The following is a 17,810-nucleotide window of genomic DNA, read 5'->3' on the forward strand; positions in this document are numbered from 1 at the left end:
TCAAGTATGCTCCTACTAGCCCTGGTAATTTTTTTACCATTCTTAAATCACCACTGATGGGGAATCCTGTGGATTACCTCAAAACTAAAACAGTTTGACTGCTTGAATATCCTTACAGGTGGAGACTGTTACAGGGGTGTCCCTAACAGGTCAACGTAAGCATGAAAACATATTTATCTTCAGAGTATTGGGGGGAAAGTTATGTAACAAGTATAACACACCATTGCAGTAGGAAGAAAATCGTGTTATGGCACCATCGGGAAGAAAGCATGGAGGAAAAGCTGGTAAACCAGCGCAGGAAGATAAAGCCATACCTGCCTATGACTTTCAGGAGGAGAGAAAAGAGCTGAGTGGATCAGAGGAAGATATTAGAGAAGGTGCTTATATGATTTTTTTTGGTTTTTTAAAGTGCAGTTTATAATATTTCTGACTATGAATAGAAATGAATACACTTCCATGTTAGCGAGTGTCTGAGCAAGCATGGTTCATAATGTTTGTGACAGCTAGCCTCCTACTGTATAATCTAGATTGGTAAGAGAAGAGTACACAATAGAATAGCTCTGTATAGTAGGACTTTGTTACATGATTTTGTTACCTTATTTTAATACCATATCCTTCTGTCACCTGGCTGCATATAACATTGTGAGATGAGGATAGAACAGAAGAGCTCTGCTCACTTATCTAGAGTGCCGAGTCGGGTAGGGTAGTTGGAGTCTTAATGCTGGCAGGGCTAAGGGTACTTCAGGAAGAATCTGAACCGAAGAAAAGAAAGAGGAAGAAGCAGAGAAAGCTGAGGAAAAAAGAAATAAACTAAGGGATTCGTGTTTAATTTTGAGGGAGTGCCATAAAACAGTGGACTTTGCTTAAAAATGCAGTTCTCATTCATTACATGATAGTTTTTTGTAAAGTTTGATGTAACTCCATTTCTGGATTTTTGTCTTTCAGGAGTTATCTCTGGGTTTGTTTCTCTTAATTTCTCCCGTTCTTCATTTGTTCAGACTAAATCCCCCCCCGCCTTGTTAATAAAAATCTGACAGCCAAGGATTTTTATTTTTCGGAAAGAATATAAATATCTATTTGTGATTGTGCTTTTTTTAAAGGTCAGAGTACACAATTTCAGTACTTATTTTACAGTAAAATCAAATTCTTACAGATTGGGGTTTTCAATTTTTAGATTATTTTTACCTTTCTGATGATTGTTACATTGTGAGTTAGGAGTAACTTTAAAACTAAAGCTGGTTGAGACCAGTCTGGAGGAACTCAAGGCAGTGCCAGCTCAAATCTAGCCTTGCAGAGTAATTCACCACCATCTGTCAACCCCAGATTCAAAGTTCTAGGAGCTGCATGTGTTATGGATGGGAACTGAGAAGCATGAGATGTTCAGAGAAGTGGCATTACAGAAAAGTAATTACACTTCTAGTAACTCAAATGACCCCCACAAAATATAAGATATTTTTGTAAATCTTTTTGAAATTTGTATTAAGGCGAAACACCAGTAATGGACAAGCATGGAAAGAAAAGACCTTTGGTGACTACTCATGTGGTTCCAGATGATGTGGGGTAAGGTTAGGATTTATTATTTTTTTTTCCAAAATAAGCAAGTCTTAAATAGATACCGTTTTCAGTTACTCACTATGCCTCTTTTGCTTGGTGGTTTGTTTTTTTTTTAGTATTCGATTCAAAAATCAGGTGACAGATAATACAGTAGTTGTAGGTAAAAAGAGAAAATGTAACATTTAACAATTAGTAATTCTGCAGTTTCTTTGTACTTTTTAACATCCATAAAAAATTGATATATTTGTGTGAGTTCTTAAAATTCTCATTTCTTTCAAAAGATGATTTAAGTTTTATCCTAAATTGTTGATAATTTCATTAATTTTTTTCCCTCTGGGTTTAGTTGCTTGAAGATATTGATAGTACTTTAAATGATCCACTATTGCATTAAAAACAAATTCTTTTTACAGATAAATATTATGAAATTCAATATTTATGGGCAGTGTAAATGTAATAAAAAAGTGTGTGTTGAAATAGTTTTTAGCAAGATTATAGCAGTCGAGTTGAAGTTACTTTTTTTTTTACTCTTCAAAAAAGAAAGTGATATCCTTTGGAGAAGATGGTATAAAAACAAGATAAACATTTTTATTATCCACTATGTCCCTTTTTGGACTTCTCAGCTATTGTACCACTGCCTTACACACTAGTGTTATCATCTTAAAGGTGTTGTAAAAACCACCCTGATACTATTTGTCTTGGATTTTTCTTACTGTACCAGTCACGCTAACTGTGATGGACTTGTTTTCATTTGATATTCCAAACACCTTTTGTATTTTCTTTTTGTATAGGCAATGATCAATTTTATTTACCGTCCTCCCTCACTCAAGACCCTTTAAATGCCTAATACTGCCTTTTTACTGGGGAGTAAGTTAATAGATTCTAGTAAATTTTTTTTAAAAAAAGCAAATTAGTCTAAGAAAGAGACCTCTCACAGGAGAAGGAGTGTCGTTTTTTATCTTGTAGAACAGCAGCAGCTCTGTCACTGCTTACAAGTAATAGGCATGTGAATAAAATTAGTTTTAAGCATATACAACAGGTCTTGTTCTAAAGTCAGAAAATGGGCAAATAAAAATTTTAAACACTGTTTTGTAGGGGTGAAGTACAGAATATGCTGGAAAGATTTGGAGGTAAGTACATTCACATTCTAATAAATTAAAAAACAATTCATGTTTAAGTTGCAGAATTGACAGTAATTCCTTACCATAAAATAACTTTCAAGATTTAGAGTCTTTGTAGCATTGTTCAGCAATTCTGAAAATAGCCAGTTTTCAGAAAAAAGTTTTATCTAAGTAGAGCAAAGGGAAAGAAGAGAAGGGAATAACTGCATATAAAGTGAGATGTAAGCATTAGTGTAGGTAATTACAAAGGAAGAAGGGAAAGATGCATGAGTGCATTATTAATTATCAATTCCAATTTTAAGATGATGTTTAAGAGGTAGTGATTATATTATAGAGAAAAGGGACGATATGAGTTAGCTGTTGCTCTTACTCAATTTTTTGTTACAATGACATGGAAGAGACTGGGGATTGCAAGACTTTAGTGAGAAGTTAGGGGCATGTAAATGTTAACATAAGCAGCTAAATAGAACAAATAGTTCTAATTCTAGACAAGGAATTTTGGAAGTAGACTGTAGTTGCAATACAGAATGAGCTAGAGAGTAGTCTGTACTCTGCACCTTCAGAAATCTGGAGAACAGGGAGTCAGTAGAAAAGAGAATTTCAGCAGTCAGGAAGAAGAGTACAATTTTCTAGAAGAGCTGAAGTAATGCCAGTTATCTAGCAATGAGAGATTTATGCATGTCACCTAGTTGGGTTTAGTATAGTCATAATCAGATCCTCAGATGGCTTTACTTATTGTTAAATTTCCAGTTGAATTCTAGAGAGCTGACAGGTTTGTGCAAGGTATCTCTAGCTTTGAATGGAGAATTTACAGACTGTGAGATGTCCAAATACAATGTTTGAAGATACACAGTGTGAATTGATTGGATAGTGCATCTAGTATTTTAAGCATATATGTGTGCTTATTGTATGGATGATATGTTAGAAGTGCATGTTGGACCATAGTAATCTGCAGAGGAACACATGATGACAGTGTGTAAGGAACCAATTTAAATGTACATAATGGAAGCACTGCAGCTACCCTGTGCCAACAGCAGTTGAGGGACACACACCAGGGCCAACAGCAGGTTGAGGGACACTCTGAACACAGCATCCAGGAGCCCAGATCACATTAGCTTCTTGCCATTAGAACACACCTTGTTTGCGTCTCCAAAGCGTAACTCATCAGCATTTTTAATAAAAGGCACAGTGTATCTTGATATGCCTAATTTTTAAATATTCTTTGATTTTTAGCTGACATTAACAAGGCTCTCTTAGCTAAGAGGAAAAGATTAGAAATGTATACGAAAGCCTCACTCAAAACCAGTAACCAGAAGATTGAACATGTTTGGAAAACACAGCAGGAGCAAAGGTAACATTTACCCTTGTTTTTCAAACCCGTGAGATCAAATTCCCCTTTGTGTCACAGCATGGTTAGGTGGTCCATCTTCTTGCAGTTAAATAGCAAGTAGTGTATCTACTAGTTAAGTATCTGCTCAGATCCTCCGTTTCTGCTGCTTCGGTTCTGTCCACTTGGTTAAATTGACAGTAACAGTTTAGCATAGTGCTTTCTCTTTTGAATGGAGAAACTTAAGATTTTTAATTTTGAGAGCAAGATACCTTAAAGAGCTGGTTTTACTTTTGTTTTGGAAAATGACCTTTGATGTTATTTTTGTCTTTTAAACCAGTGTTTTTATTTTTTCCACTTCAGTTGGAATTTTGTGTTTCTACTTGAAAACTGAAAAATGTTCAGTCAAACTTTTATACCATTCTGGTTAAGAAAATAATTTTCATTTTCACACTGTCACCCTCCATAACACTCCTCTCGCCTCTTAAGGCATATATATTTACTACATCTGATACTACAGGTAGAGCAAACTGAAAAATGAGATGGCTAAAAGCTGCGAGTCAGCAATACTTCTAACTGTCTTTGTGTTTTTTAATATATATATATTTGAAACTTGCACTGATAAAATTTAAGTTTACATAGAGAAACTAGAGCATAATGAACTAATGAATGCGTGGATCAATTTTTCGTTATAAACCCCCTGTGTTAAAGCCAAGATCTGTAGTTGGGTTAGAAAAACATAGTAAATCTCAGGAAACCTAACACTGTTAGGAAGAAAAGTTGTTGCAATTTTTTTTTAACCTGAGTTCTGTATGTGAGTGCTGTCTCCTTGTATGTATATAATCCACATTCACTCAGAAAGTGTGTGTGTCTATGTATGTGTGTGCAGTTTTTCAAAACATACAGTATTCAGTTAGGGCCAGATGTCAAAATAGGCTGTTTATCTATGCCAGCTCCTTTTGTTCTACTCCATGCGTGTGTTGAACCTTACCTTTCCTTGTAATTCTTCATAGCATTTGTCATACTTACGACTAGTGTCTATTTATAGGCAGAAGCTCAATCATGAGTTCTCCCAGCAGTTCCTGACTTTATTTCAGCAATGGGATGTAGATGTGCAGAAAGCAGAGGAGCAGGAAGAAAAACTAGCGGTGGGTTTCCAGCATGGCATGAGTTTCACAGTATTTTCCCAAGGAGGGAATATGGTTGTTTAGACACTCAAGAAAAGCAAAACCACTTCATGTAGTTTAAACAAACATATGATTGTTTGCCTCTTGATTAAAAAAATTCATTCAAGTTTGGTGGCTCTCAGACTGTAAATGTTTAAGTTTTGGGATGTATTTTAAAGTGAAGACGGGTGCATTTATAAATTTTATTGCAAGTTTATAAATGGCAATAAGTGATGCCCTAGGCCAGCATATGGCTTGAGAAAAGCCAAGACCATTTATGGAGAAGAAAGAGGTATGCTGTTTCTGTGCATCCATAGTCTTTGGGTTCAGGGAACAAAGGAGTAAAGGAAAGTAGTTGTCTTAAAAATATGCCTGCATATAATAAATGTGTGAGAATTTGATGGTTGAAAGGGATAGGAACTATACAATGGAACGTAATCACATGATGTTGCTATATTTGTACTCCCAACACATTTACAAGTTTTGCCTTTCCCTAGGCAGCACATTTCCCTGGGATGCCCTCGAGAACTGCATTGAATAGCAATCCTCATGGGATCTCATAGGGATAATTGAGGTTGGAAGGGACCTCAGGAGGTGACTCAGGGCTTAATCCCAGTCTTCAGTCTTTCTTTCATTACTAAGAACAAGGATAACTCTCCAGGCAGAGATCTACATTACATGACCCAGATTTTCAGTGAAGGCAGAATTTCTGATTCTCATAAATGACAATAGTGTTGCTGTCCAAGCGCTTTTGGTTAACTAATGTGATTATTTTTTTCTTTTGCTTCTGCTTCAGAATATGTTTCGTCAGCAACAAAAAGTTTTTCAACAGGCAAGAATTGTTCAAAGTCAGAGACTGAAAACCATTAAGCAACTCTATGAGCAATTCTTAAAGGTACAGTAAATTTTCTTAGAAGGCAGCTAATCCTTATCACATCTCTTAAGAAAGCTGTATTAATTCAACCTTTATGAAAAACAGAGATTTAAGGTTCGTTTAAGGAAAATAACATGTTGCATGAATTTTCATGTTAGTATCTCTCCCTTATTTGTTAAGAACATGGCTTGTTCTCTCTATACATGCATACAGGTTGCACCTGTTTAATAAATGATTTGGTTAAATGTGTTCTCACAGGGATCTGATTGGCTCGCCCATTTCAAATTTAACCACAATCCTCAGAGCATACTTTCTAAACAGAACACAGTTTTGTACCAGTTTAAAGGTTATATAGATCAGTTAAATCATCAGTATTTTGTCTTAATTATTCTCTTAGATTTTTGGTATGTATTTAAAAAAGTGAAACTTGACAATCTATTAAAAATACATCTTAGGATGCAATTTACTCTTTTTATTACTGCTGGCAGGTGCATCCCCCATAATGAGAATTAGATACCCTTTTTTTCCCTGTCATTAGCCTTTCTAGCTATTGCTGCTTCACATAAGGAAAGTGACCCTTAAGGAAAATCAATTGTAATTCCCTTAAAATTGCCCAGTTAGAACTCCCTTCATCTCTTCCTAAGCAACCTTCATTAGAAAGGGTTTTCCTTTCTGTAACCTGGTATTCAAGGTAAGCATTCACTAAAATGTCAATAGGAAGAACCTGATGGAAATAATGACTTCTGGTGAAAACAGGCCTAGCTGGATGGTTATGTAATCAGTCCCGTTTAACTTCCTTGTTGCTTTATGCATAATTTTTGTATTTATTTGCTGGGAGTCCCTACAAACACCATTTTTCTGGACAGTGCTTACAGAGATAATGTATTTTAAACACGTGATTCATACTGATCAACTGTGGTGTGTTCTGTTTTGTTTTTTTTTTTTTTTAACAATGTAGCTAACATACTAGACAGCAAACAAAAAATGATTATGAGTACAACTACTCAAAAATTTGACTGTTTGTCTAAGTAAGGTATTAGAAATAGAAACTGTGAGAAAAATGAAAGTACCCTAAACTACTGGTTTTGTAATAAATGCAGAAGCACGGTACCATAGAATCACTGAAGGGCTGAGGTTGGAAGGGACCTCTGGAGGCTGTCAGGTCCAGCCAGCAGGTGGTATAGCAGGGCTACCTCGAGTCAGTTGCTCAGGACTTACATCCAGATGGCTTTTGAGTATCTCTAAGGACGGAGACTCTACAGCCTCTCCAGGCAACCTGTTCCAGTGCTCAGTTACCCTCACAGTAAAAAAGTGTTTCCTGATGTTCAGAGGGAACCTCCTGTGTTTTCAGTTTATGCCCATTGCTTCTGGTCCTGTCACTGGGCACCTCAAGAGCCTGGCTCCATCTTCTTTGTACCCCCCCTTCAGGTATTTATGTATATAGATTAAGATCTCCCCTGAGTCTCCTCTTCTCGAGGCTGAACCGTCCCAGCTCTCTCAGCCTTTCCTCATAAGAGAAATGCTCCTGTCCCTTAATCATCTTCATGTCCCTTCGTTGGGCTCTATCCAGTATGCGCATGTCTCTCTTGTACTGAGGACTCTGGAACTGGACACAGCACTCCAGGTGTGGTCTCACCAGTCCTGAACAGAGTGGAAAGATCACCTCTCTCAACCTGCTGGCAACACTCCTCCTAATGCAGCCAAGGAGACCGTTAGCCACCTTTGCCACAATGGCACACTGTTGGCTCACATTCAGCTTGCTGTCCACCAGGACCCCCAGGTCCTCTTCTGCCAAGCTGCTTTCCAGCTCTGTGGCCCCCGGTATACTGGTACATGGGGCAGATTCAAGTCTGTCAGTTTCTGATAAACCTTAATTTCTAGTCCAGTAATTTCCTAACCGGTCCCTTTTTGAAATTTCAGTTAGTTATGGTATGTTTGTTTGTTTGTTTGTTTTTCCAGTCTGGTAGCTTCAAAAAATAAATCTGAAATAGAGCAACTCTTAGTTTAAGACAGTAGAAATTTACAGAGGATATTACAGAAGCATTAATAAATAACTGTTCCAAAATGTTGAAAAAGTCTTCATCAAAGAGGAAAAACTGAACAGAAGGTCAAATATTACTTTGATTTTTCTCCTCAAGGAAGATCAAAGGGTAGAAATCAAGCCTCAAATAAGCTTAACTAAATACAAGTCAAGGAAAATGCAACTACACACATACATAGAGTTAGGCATAATTGCCTCTACAAAAGAGAAGATAACCAGGAAGCTCTACTTGGCTTATTTGGGGAGAAGTGTGCAAAGAGAAGGAAATCTCATGGGTTTTATAGTCCTTACTTCAAGTCTCCAAGGTTGTCATAATATTAAACCCCTATCATTCCTGACAGATGTCTGTTTAATCTTTAGTTGTAGAACTCTTATCTTTGCAGGATAACTAGCTGAGACCTCACAGATGCTGAGTGGATGGACCGTTTCCTTCACAGGATCTATATTGTTTCACAGGGTCCATATTGTTTAAACATGACTGTAGACTGGAGTACAAAATCCTGTATGATTAGTCTGTCAAGTTCATGACAAAACTGATCAATTATCAGTGACCACTGCTGCTGTAAAATTTAAATTGTAGTCTGAATAATGGTTTGTTTGCTTGTTTTAAATTAACCCTTTGACATTGAACAGTTCTGAATTAAGATTATCCTTAACTTCAGAGCATGGAAGAGCTGGAGAAGAGCAATGAAAATCTTCTAGCTGGTGCACAAAGTGAACTTCGCAAAGAAATGGCTATGTTGCAGAAGAAGATTATGATGGACACCGTAAGTATCAGATCTATGAAGAAGTTAGTTAAATGCAAAAATAGAACATTCTATTAAAAAGTCACTTGACATTCATTTAATTAGCTCAAAGGAATCATATTGATATGGCATTTGTTCAGTATTATCTCCTTTTCTTGTAACAGCAACAGCAGGAGATGGCAACTGTTCGCAAGTCTCTTCAGTCCATGTTATTCTGATGGCTCAATGGAGAAACAACTTGTACCTAAGTAACATGATACAAGTATAGGCATTAGCCATAGAGAAGTATGTTAAGATTTAAATGTTTTACAGTTCCTATTAAACACTTTAATGGATTGTTCTAATCTTGTGTCTGATAAATTCGTAAGAATGCGTATTAGTAAATGCATTACTTTGGGGGCGGGGGGGGTGTGTGCGGTATGACCCCAAGTCATTTACTATCTGTGCAATTAATCTTTAACTACTTAATAGTCACTTTCAATAGCACTGGACTGTTTCAGTTGTTTCACTTCTTACAATGCCAAATTGTAACAATGGGCAGAATTAATGAAAAATGCATTACCCAGATTTTACATAATAATTTTAGGCTTTTAGGTACATTGTGCAAATAGAAGCATTTTTCACAAGCTGCAGACTTTAAGATTTTCATAGTTTAAACATTTAGTCTGCTGCCAGATCAGCAGTTATAGACGTTCACAGAGTATGACATAGCTCATGTAAGATTGTTTAATGATGTGTATTATGGTAAATTGAAGTAAATTTTGTCAACTCTTTTGTTAGGCTAGGTATTGTAATATATTTGTACTAGTAAGAGATTTATGAACTGCTGTAATTTTTCCAAAAAGCAGGTTTCTTTAGTTGAATGATGAGTTGAGTATCGCAGCTTTATATGACATCTGCTCAAGTAAGCATAATTCAACATTATGCATTTTGGGGTATATAGTTCTTGTAGAACCACTGCTAGAAGTAATCTAGTTCATTTATTTAGTATTACAAGCCTTTGAGATGGAATATTACTTTTTGCAATTCCAAATTACTAGCAATTTAGGGAAGCCTAAGTTTTAAGGATAAAGCATTTATCTTTCATGTATCTCATTACAGTAAATCAGTATAAATGAAACAATTGGCTTAGCTTGCATGCAGTTTGTTTTTACAGAAAACCATTATGCCTATATCCACTTTTACAAATTAGATAGTTCCTAAAGTATTTAATGCTTAGGTTTAATACAATAGTAGATAAAACAAAACCCATCCACACATCCCCACGCACAAATGGGATTTTCATAACAATCTATTTCAAAACCAGTCCATACAGATTCTTCTCTTCAGCTTACTAGCGTTTTAGTTCAGAACCAATTCATTTGATGATGGTTCTCCAGTTCTGGGAGCCAGATTAGTGATGGCTAACTTACAGAAACTCCAGCTATTAGGTTGCAACTGAAGTTGAACAAGCAACTAGTACGGCGCTCTTCTTGTTCTGCATCTGCTAGGACTCAGGGAAGGAGCAAACACGTTACATTGCTAGAATGACGTATGAGGCAATACGGGCCTCTGGGGGGTAATAGGTAACTATGCTAATTTGTAACTGTGCTGCTGAGTCTCAGCCCTCTAAGGATAATTAGATGTTGCTATGAAATACAGTTAACACTTTTTGCTCCCTGTCTTCAATACTAGGTTACTTGTTAGTATTGCCTCATGTTTCTGGTTTTCTGACCAATTTCTGCATTAGCTTCCTATCATCATCCACATACCTCAATCATATCCTTAAAACTACTTATACCTACTACTACATGACGCATTTTTGAGCATTCTGGGGAACCAGGCCTTCTCATTCTAAAATAGTTGCCTGTGTCTTTTCATCAGGTGGTTAGTTTACAGTATTCACACAAACTAAAATGGTCTTTACCATCCTTTCTTTTATTTGCCCATAGCCTGGGTTCAGGCTGAGTTCATGCGTAGATGCTGCATCTCTCCCAGCCTCAAACAGGAGTAGCAGAATTAATTTGGAATTGGTATTAGTCACTTAGAGTGCTAGTCCTTTGGCAGTAACTATTACAGTTATCCCTCAAGTGTATCAGTATATCCTTCTTAGGCAGGAGTGTGCCAGATGGCATTTTATTCCCTCCAAATTTAGCAGACAATACACCACTTTTGAAGTTCCTTGAACACCTCAGGAAGTCTTTTTTAATTAATGTGCAGGTAGGAAGCTGTAGTGGTAATATTTTTAAAACAAAGCATAGAAGTCTTTGTTGTACAGTTCAGGAAGGACTTTATGAACTCACAGCTCTGCTACATATCAGCAACAGGAAGTGGTAATGGACACTTACATTCAACAGCTTTTTACAGAAGTCATATTCAAATAATACCTCTTTAAAGGAGCTTAAGCTTAGAGGGTTTGTGTGCAAGTCATGATTTGCTTGTACAGATAATAAGCTGCTTTCATTCCACTTTTCTCTAATGACAACAGCAGCCTTTCAGTTAGGCACATTATGTTAGCTAGTGGGGCTGTAAGAGAAAGGCTGATAGCAGGCTTGACTTTCTGTTTTGGAGAGTTTTGCTATACATTAGGGTTTAGTTCTGTGCAGTTTTGTTTGGATAAAGTACAGTGATAGTTACAAGACAAATTAGATTATAAAGGTAGATGAACATGGCAATAGCAAACATACTTCAGAGGAAATTACATATGGGTGGCTTGCATTGTCACAGTCAGTCAGTCACAGTCATTTAAGTTTATCAATGAACTTTGTCATTCACTTGTGTAGTTTCACAGATGCAAGTTAGGGTAGGTAAAGTTAATGTCCTTGAAGTACAGAACTACCTATAGTCTAGATAATGAAGTACAATGTGGCAAACCTTATTATGACCACAAAACCAGAAACTGGCCTTGAAAGAAAATGCAAGCTACAATTTTGTTTAGTAACAGTAGGTTATGTACTTAGATACTAGAGAATGCATGAATCCTAAAGGCACTCATAACAGTATTTTGAAATGGAAGAAAATTTTCCTGAGCTATACCTCCTTCATCCTACTGATCCAGTAGCTTGTTCTTTAGAAATACCAGAACAGAGATTAACAAGTAGTTTTACCTCATGGATGCCTCATTTTACCAGTCTTAATAATACAGTACTGTATTCATCGATACCTCTGACTACCACTTCACTGCAGTTCCAGAAGACTTTAGAAACTAATGCTAGAAGATTAGTCACTTGGTCTAGGGAAAAGTGAAATTCCTTTTCAAATTCTGGTTGGTAGCACTTTGGTTTGCAGTCTACATTCACCAGACCGGAAGTACAGAATTAAGATAACCTAACATGAAATAGCAAAAGTTTCAAATGTGGTATGGTATGAAACAACAGCTGCAGTGTCTTAAAACACAGGGGGAAATACATCCTGGTTCAAAAGTACTGATCACAATAGAATCTGCAGGACTTTGTATTTAGCAATTCTTACATCTGGTAATGACTGGGATAGAGTAAGCTTTCTCATAAAACTATTGTCTTGAAAAGCTTAATCTTTCTTCCCCAAAAAAGAGAGGCTGCTTCATTCAGTATTCCCCTAACTGCTTCTTCTCTTGTCCTTGACCTATTTAATCAGTCATTATGGTTTTGAACCTGTTCAGGAGCTTGATGAGATGAAATTCTGAAGACATGTATATGAAGATGAGCAGCAATCTGTAGGCATACACCAGTGGCATATCTCAGCATATCAAACAAGGATATGAACTTCAAAAGAACAAAACAGAACAGGTTAAAAAAAAATCCAAATATTTTTTAAAGTGTCCCTACTATAAATTCAGCTACACTTTAATCAGAATCTAGCCCAGTGGCAAGTTTAACAAGCATTTTAACATACAGAAAATAGACTGGTCTAGTTTAGAAGAAAGAAAAAAACCAACTACACCACACCCCCAAAACCCAAAAAACAAACAGCACTAAACACTTACAAAGTGTAATAAACAAAGGTTAGTCTGCAATTTGCAGAATAACTTTAAACAAACCCATCTGGACTAAAAAGCATGATTACAAGACAGATCTGTAAATTTACTTTCACATCTCTGTTCCAAGGAAAGAAAGCCAGTCAGCTCCCAAAATACATGTTTACATGGTATCCTGGCACTCCCTCCGCAGTGACAGGTGAAATCCGAGCAAGTCAGAAATGGCAGAACAGAATGACGGGGACAGTTCTCAATCCACTCCTTTAAGCACGCTCCAAATTAAAAGTATAAAACAAAATGCTTACCAATGCTATCCACAGAACAATGTATTCATCAACAAAACTGTTGAAGTACTGGTCCAAAAACAGAAGTCCTGGCCCAATAAATGCAGTGTCCTGAAGACAGATTTCACTTTTTGTCATGTGAGCCACCTATGTAAAAAAAAAAACAAACCAGAAAAGAGAAACACAAAAATGTATCACTGCAAGATCAGTGTAACTACCAGAAAACTGGCATGGTATCCTTGCCCAGCAACAGCCTGCTGTCCACAGTTCTTAGGAAGCAATCAGCAGGCAGGCCAAGGGTTTCATAAATGCTTCAGGGCCTGCTGCTCCCTGAGGGTTTCTTTCCCAAGGACCAAGTAACATCTTTCCAGGTTATTCAATCAACATGTAGCACTTTAATCAGTGATAACAGCTATCTGAATTATCAGTTGGTATTTGTTGACTTTATTATACAAGAAATGTGTACATGTCCTTCAATGTTCCAACTTCTGTAAGTTACATCTATACCAGTACATTTTAGCTATTTGCAGGGGTTCCCCACTCTTAGTTTTTCAGTGCTGTATTTGAAGGGTAAGACTATGCAAGTGTATTACTGAAAATGAATATTATTCACTTGAAATGTTGTTTTCAAGTCTAACTTGAAAATTTTGGCTTTACTTAGCCAAAAGCTAACTAGAAACTAGGCTTTTGCTTGGGTGACAAGACTTGTTTTCACTGTTTAGTAGAGATAGTGATGTATGCACAGAGACAGAATGGCCAAGAGAATATTACTGGGGGTGGAGGGAGGGAATTCTATTCCCCACACACACCTTGATCCTTCCATAGTTAGGATTCTTAGAGACAACTTAAGCTCACCTTTAATTGAGAGGCAGAAGAGTTTTTTGTAAGAAGTTGGAGACCTGATAAAGGACATATGAAGAGTCCATACCAGGAATCTCAAAAATGGCAGAAGGAAAGTAGTCTAGGTGCCAAGTTTGCCATAAGAAATCACCCTGTCATTCCTTGCTTCCTTGCTTGTGGATACTTGGCAAGCATTATTAAAGTACTGAGAGGTTCCTGTGAACAAAGTGGTCTCTTAGCGTAATATAAATAATGTTGAACTCTATGCTGGACAGCAAAATTCACAGGAAAGCTTGTGAGTGTCCCAGTCTGAAGACAGAACAAACCACAAAGACTTACATCCAGAGGAGAGCTGACAAAGGCTTCCACTCTAAGCCAGCTAAGGATGCATCTCTTCTGCTAAAGGGATCTGCTACAGGGAGCAATTCCTGGCTCACATCTGGCATGATGTGCAACAGCTATGCAGGGTTAGTGCCTGTGGAGCAGCTCTGGCACATCCACACAAACTGCACAGACCTTGGCTCATGCCTCCACTGGGCCTCCCACCTGGTCATGCCTTAAGTTTTTACTGCAGTTTAGTTTGCTCACTACGGAGTGCCTAAAGCACAAGGCCTCCTGAAATAGTATCAGAAAACTGTGAGAGCTAAACCCATGAAATCCTTTCCCCACTACCTTTACAGATTTGCCTCTGGAGCAGACTGTTCTCAAAGCTACACATAAAGCATTGAGGGAAACATGGTTTGCTCAGAAGTGTCCATGAGTGAGGGAAACATGGTTTGCTCAGAAGTGTCCATGAGTGAGCTGACATACATACAGCGATGACTGCTGGTTACAAGGACCCAGGGGTCCTCTGAATGAGCAAGGGAGTCAAGGTGTTTGACAGAATAGATGAACTGCCTCAAGTTCAACCTTAAGGCTCAGTCTTCTCAGTAGTATTCTCTCTTAAACCAAGTTAGTAGCTCACTAGGTGAACTCCTGTTTAGCAGGGAAGTCCGCAGAATACCTGTTTTCTAGTGTTTGAAAAATGTCATGCCAGGGGGGAAAAAACCCCCAAAAAATCAGCTGGCTGGATTACTGTTGTTAGCAAATATGTAGTAAGGCAGATTTTATTTTTTTTAATCCATTGATGAGGTTTTTTAATTACAAAAGAGATCAAGATAGAAAAATTTATCTCTTCATTTTAATGATTAAAGTAAATTCCTATTTTGGATAACTAAATCAGAAATCACAGTAGTGTTAGTAAGGCTTGAGAGACCACAGTCATGATGTTAAAGACAGACAGTATCTTTCTAGGAGTAAGTTAAACAAAACTGAAAGTTTTAACCAATACAATAAACAATAAGCATATGTTTGCACCAGTGTCATATATAATCTCCCTGTAGGAGCCTGAGTCTAGTTCAGTGTCTTGGTCATAATGAAACTGGTAATACAGTGGCAGAGCAGAACGGGAAAACTTGTAGTGCCCACTGATCCAGCAAGTGTTAAGCAAGAACCAGTTTAGTTCGAGGAAGTTTAGGACTGAAACAAGATTCCTTACCACCAACTTCTGTGAGATTTTAGCATTCACAAATCCAAATGTCAAGACATACAGGCAAGAATGTTTTTCAAACAGCTGAGTTGTAGACTTTTTATAGATCATAATGGCCAGTGTGATAAGTAGTCCAATGTGCAGGCCTGGTGAAAGAACACTTGTTCCCTGAAATACAAAGGCACAGAAAATTTGTCTTAGGCTTCAGTCATACAATAAGGTCCAGATTTTATGCATATTGCAAATCCCATTAAACAAAACCAAAAGTTGTCAAAAATCAGGGAAAGTCCATTAGCATTATGCCAATGCTATTAATATCCTTTGCAGTGACCACTAGTCAATTTTGTAAGAAAATTTCATTGCTGGTTCCTGCGACAGAAGAAATCCAGTAACAGGTAGAGAAAAAGTAGGTAATGAAGTCTTTGCTTTAGTCATCCAACACTCAGATGCTTGTCTGCTTAAACACTTAAACAGATAAAACCCTTATGATCCTCTGAGATTCAATAAATTATGGGCATAAATTATTCAAACCTCATTCAGATTTTTAAAGCAACTTACTGCTATTGTAGATCCATTCTTTCCAACCCCTCCACCAAAGATGACACGGAAATAATTGAAAAAAGAAAGTGCTGTTCCACACAGTATGCCAAAAACTGCAAAGAACTTCAGTTCTAAGCCCACCAAAGGGACCTTACCAGGAAAAACAAAAGAAAGATATTAAAAGTTAAGGATAGCACCTTTTTTTAAAAAGTGATTAAAAAAAAGCTACTGATACCTACTAAACAATAGTTTTATTTGAACTCTCGCTTTCCTGGGAATAAGCTCTGGAGGACAGTGTTTGGAATTTGTTTCCTTACTAAGGAGATGACAAATTTCTTTCGTAATGTTTAAACTAGACTTCTGAGTACTTAAGCTCTAGTCTTGAAATTCAGCTAAAATCTTACTGTGTTCGTCCTTATGACAGTCTTCAAATATTTTTACTACGTAAGCAAAAACTTGACACAGACTACTACATCACCAAGGCACGGGAGGAGGGAGACGGATAGTTCCTTCTATTTCACCAGCTAACACAATACTGAACCACAGGAAACAAACACCAGCTGCCTGCTTTGTGTTTTGGTACATGTTTGTATGCTGTATCTTTGCATTTAGAATAGTCTCCAGATACAAATTTTAATTAAATAGTTACCTTTCACAATCAATTGCCTTCAAGGAAACTTCCAAAGGCAGCAGAGGATTTAAAAAAAAAAATAAAATTGAAACCATTGACTATATTTTTTAATATAGATTGTTTTGAGATACAGCATAACCACCACAGATTTTAATACTGAAGAAAAATCAATCATAATTAAAGTCTAATCCACATGAAAATAAGCTGTTTGAAAACAGAACAAAAGCATCTTGCAGGATGGGGAAAGGCAACAAAGTTTAGCTAAACATTTCTTAATTGCCGAGTAAACTCATTAATTAATTTGAATTACTTTGTGGTTTATATTTAGATTAATTTGCACTGGTTTTCAATAGCATGGAATGGTCTCAGTGCTTCCATGTGCTGTAACCAAGTGGAACTATACATTTCTGAGTAAAAACCCTAGCAAAGGATGAAGGTGTTAGTCTAATATACTTTTGATCCCGTCCACTAAAGTGCATCTTTAAAGATCAGAATAAAAGCCAGAGATAGGGAAATGCTTTTGGACAGAAAACAATTCTTTAAGTATAGATATTTACATTTATGTCAGCTCTGACATAACTGTTAAAAATCAGTATATCTCCATTGGCACGTAAATATGGATTACTTAACCAAAAACCCCCTTACTTCACCCCATGGCTTTGTTAGATTAAAGCATTTAATCTTTAAAATAAAGCACCCTATAAATCATTTAATTGAACAGAAATGTATGTCTTGCAATAAAATATATGAAAGAAATAAAACTAGAACAAAAACTATTTGTTAAAACTTAAGTATCTGCAGAGTATTAGTTCCAGATCAGAAGTTCATATGTGGCAGATGAAGTCTTTTTTCCTCTACGTAGCTCTAACTTTGTGCATCACACCATTATATCTAAGTTAACTACAACATAATAACCTACATTCGTATAGCAAGCTAAACCAGAACATTAGACAACTAGTAGGTGTTGATGGTACTTGCACAAGATAGCTTCAAATACCATAGGAACTGTGAACACTTAACGGGAACTGAATACTCAACAGGAACTCTGAATACTTAATACACTTACCTTATAGTCCCATATTGCTGTTCCACCATATGCAGATATCAACAGCAGCATTGTTATGGCTATCTGAACTTCAGTTACATCAACTCTATGAAGGAAAAAGGGAGATTTAGTTGAAGAAAAGGTATTTTTGCTGTAAGTGTAAGGCGGGTGAGGGGGGGAAA

The 17,810-nt window shown here is 36.9% G+C and overlaps 2 protein-coding genes across 2 annotated transcripts in view; one reads left to right on the forward strand and one right to left on the reverse strand.

Annotated features, from left to right (window-relative positions):
• On the forward strand, positions 1 to 9,044 carry SYCP3 (synaptonemal complex protein 3). Its single transcript, XM_009814201.2, has 8 exons — positions 1 to 377; positions 1,485 to 1,560; positions 2,647 to 2,681; positions 3,906 to 4,023; positions 5,048 to 5,147; positions 5,962 to 6,060; positions 8,743 to 8,847; positions 8,991 to 9,044. Exons 1-8 carry the CDS (start codon positions 248 to 250, stop codon positions 9,042 to 9,044), a joined length of 717 nt encoding a protein of 238 aa, XP_009812503.1. The 5' UTR covers positions 1 to 247.
• The window catches only part of CHPT1 (choline phosphotransferase 1), a 24,233-nt gene continuing 15,448 nt past the window's right edge, over positions 9,026 to 17,810 (reverse strand). The window contains exons 4-9 of the mRNA XM_059816525.1: positions 17,650 to 17,734; positions 15,971 to 16,102; positions 15,422 to 15,580; positions 13,066 to 13,191; positions 12,438 to 12,548; positions 9,026 to 9,070 (exon numbers count right to left, since the gene is read on the reverse strand). Of these exons, the coding sequence (XP_059672508.1) occupies positions 9,026 to 9,070; positions 12,438 to 12,548; positions 13,066 to 13,191; positions 15,422 to 15,580; positions 15,971 to 16,102; positions 17,650 to 17,734 (658 nt within the window). The remainder of the gene's footprint in view (positions 9,071 to 12,437; positions 12,549 to 13,065; positions 13,192 to 15,421; positions 15,581 to 15,970; positions 16,103 to 17,649; positions 17,735 to 17,810) is intronic.

This window comes from Gavia stellata, chromosome 4 (genome assembly GCF_030936135.1).
Source record: "Gavia stellata isolate bGavSte3 chromosome 4, bGavSte3.hap2, whole genome shotgun sequence".
In the NCBI taxonomy this organism is placed as follows: domain Eukaryota; kingdom Metazoa; phylum Chordata; class Aves; order Gaviiformes; family Gaviidae; genus Gavia; species Gavia stellata.

Bases quoted from the DNA above. Each gene is read 5' to 3' on its own strand.
- SYCP3 (XM_009814201.2), top strand. From the start codon at position 248: ATGGCACCATCGGGAAGAAAGCATGGAGGAAAAGCTGGTAAACCAGCG. The intron at 1,561-2,646 runs GTAAGGTTAGGA...ACTGTTTTGTAG, and splicing joins GTGGTTCCAGATGATGTGGG to GGGTGAAGTACAGAATATGC. The intron at 2,682-3,905 runs GTAAGTACATTC...TTTGATTTTTAG, and splicing joins TATGCTGGAAAGATTTGGAG to CTGACATTAACAAGGCTCTC.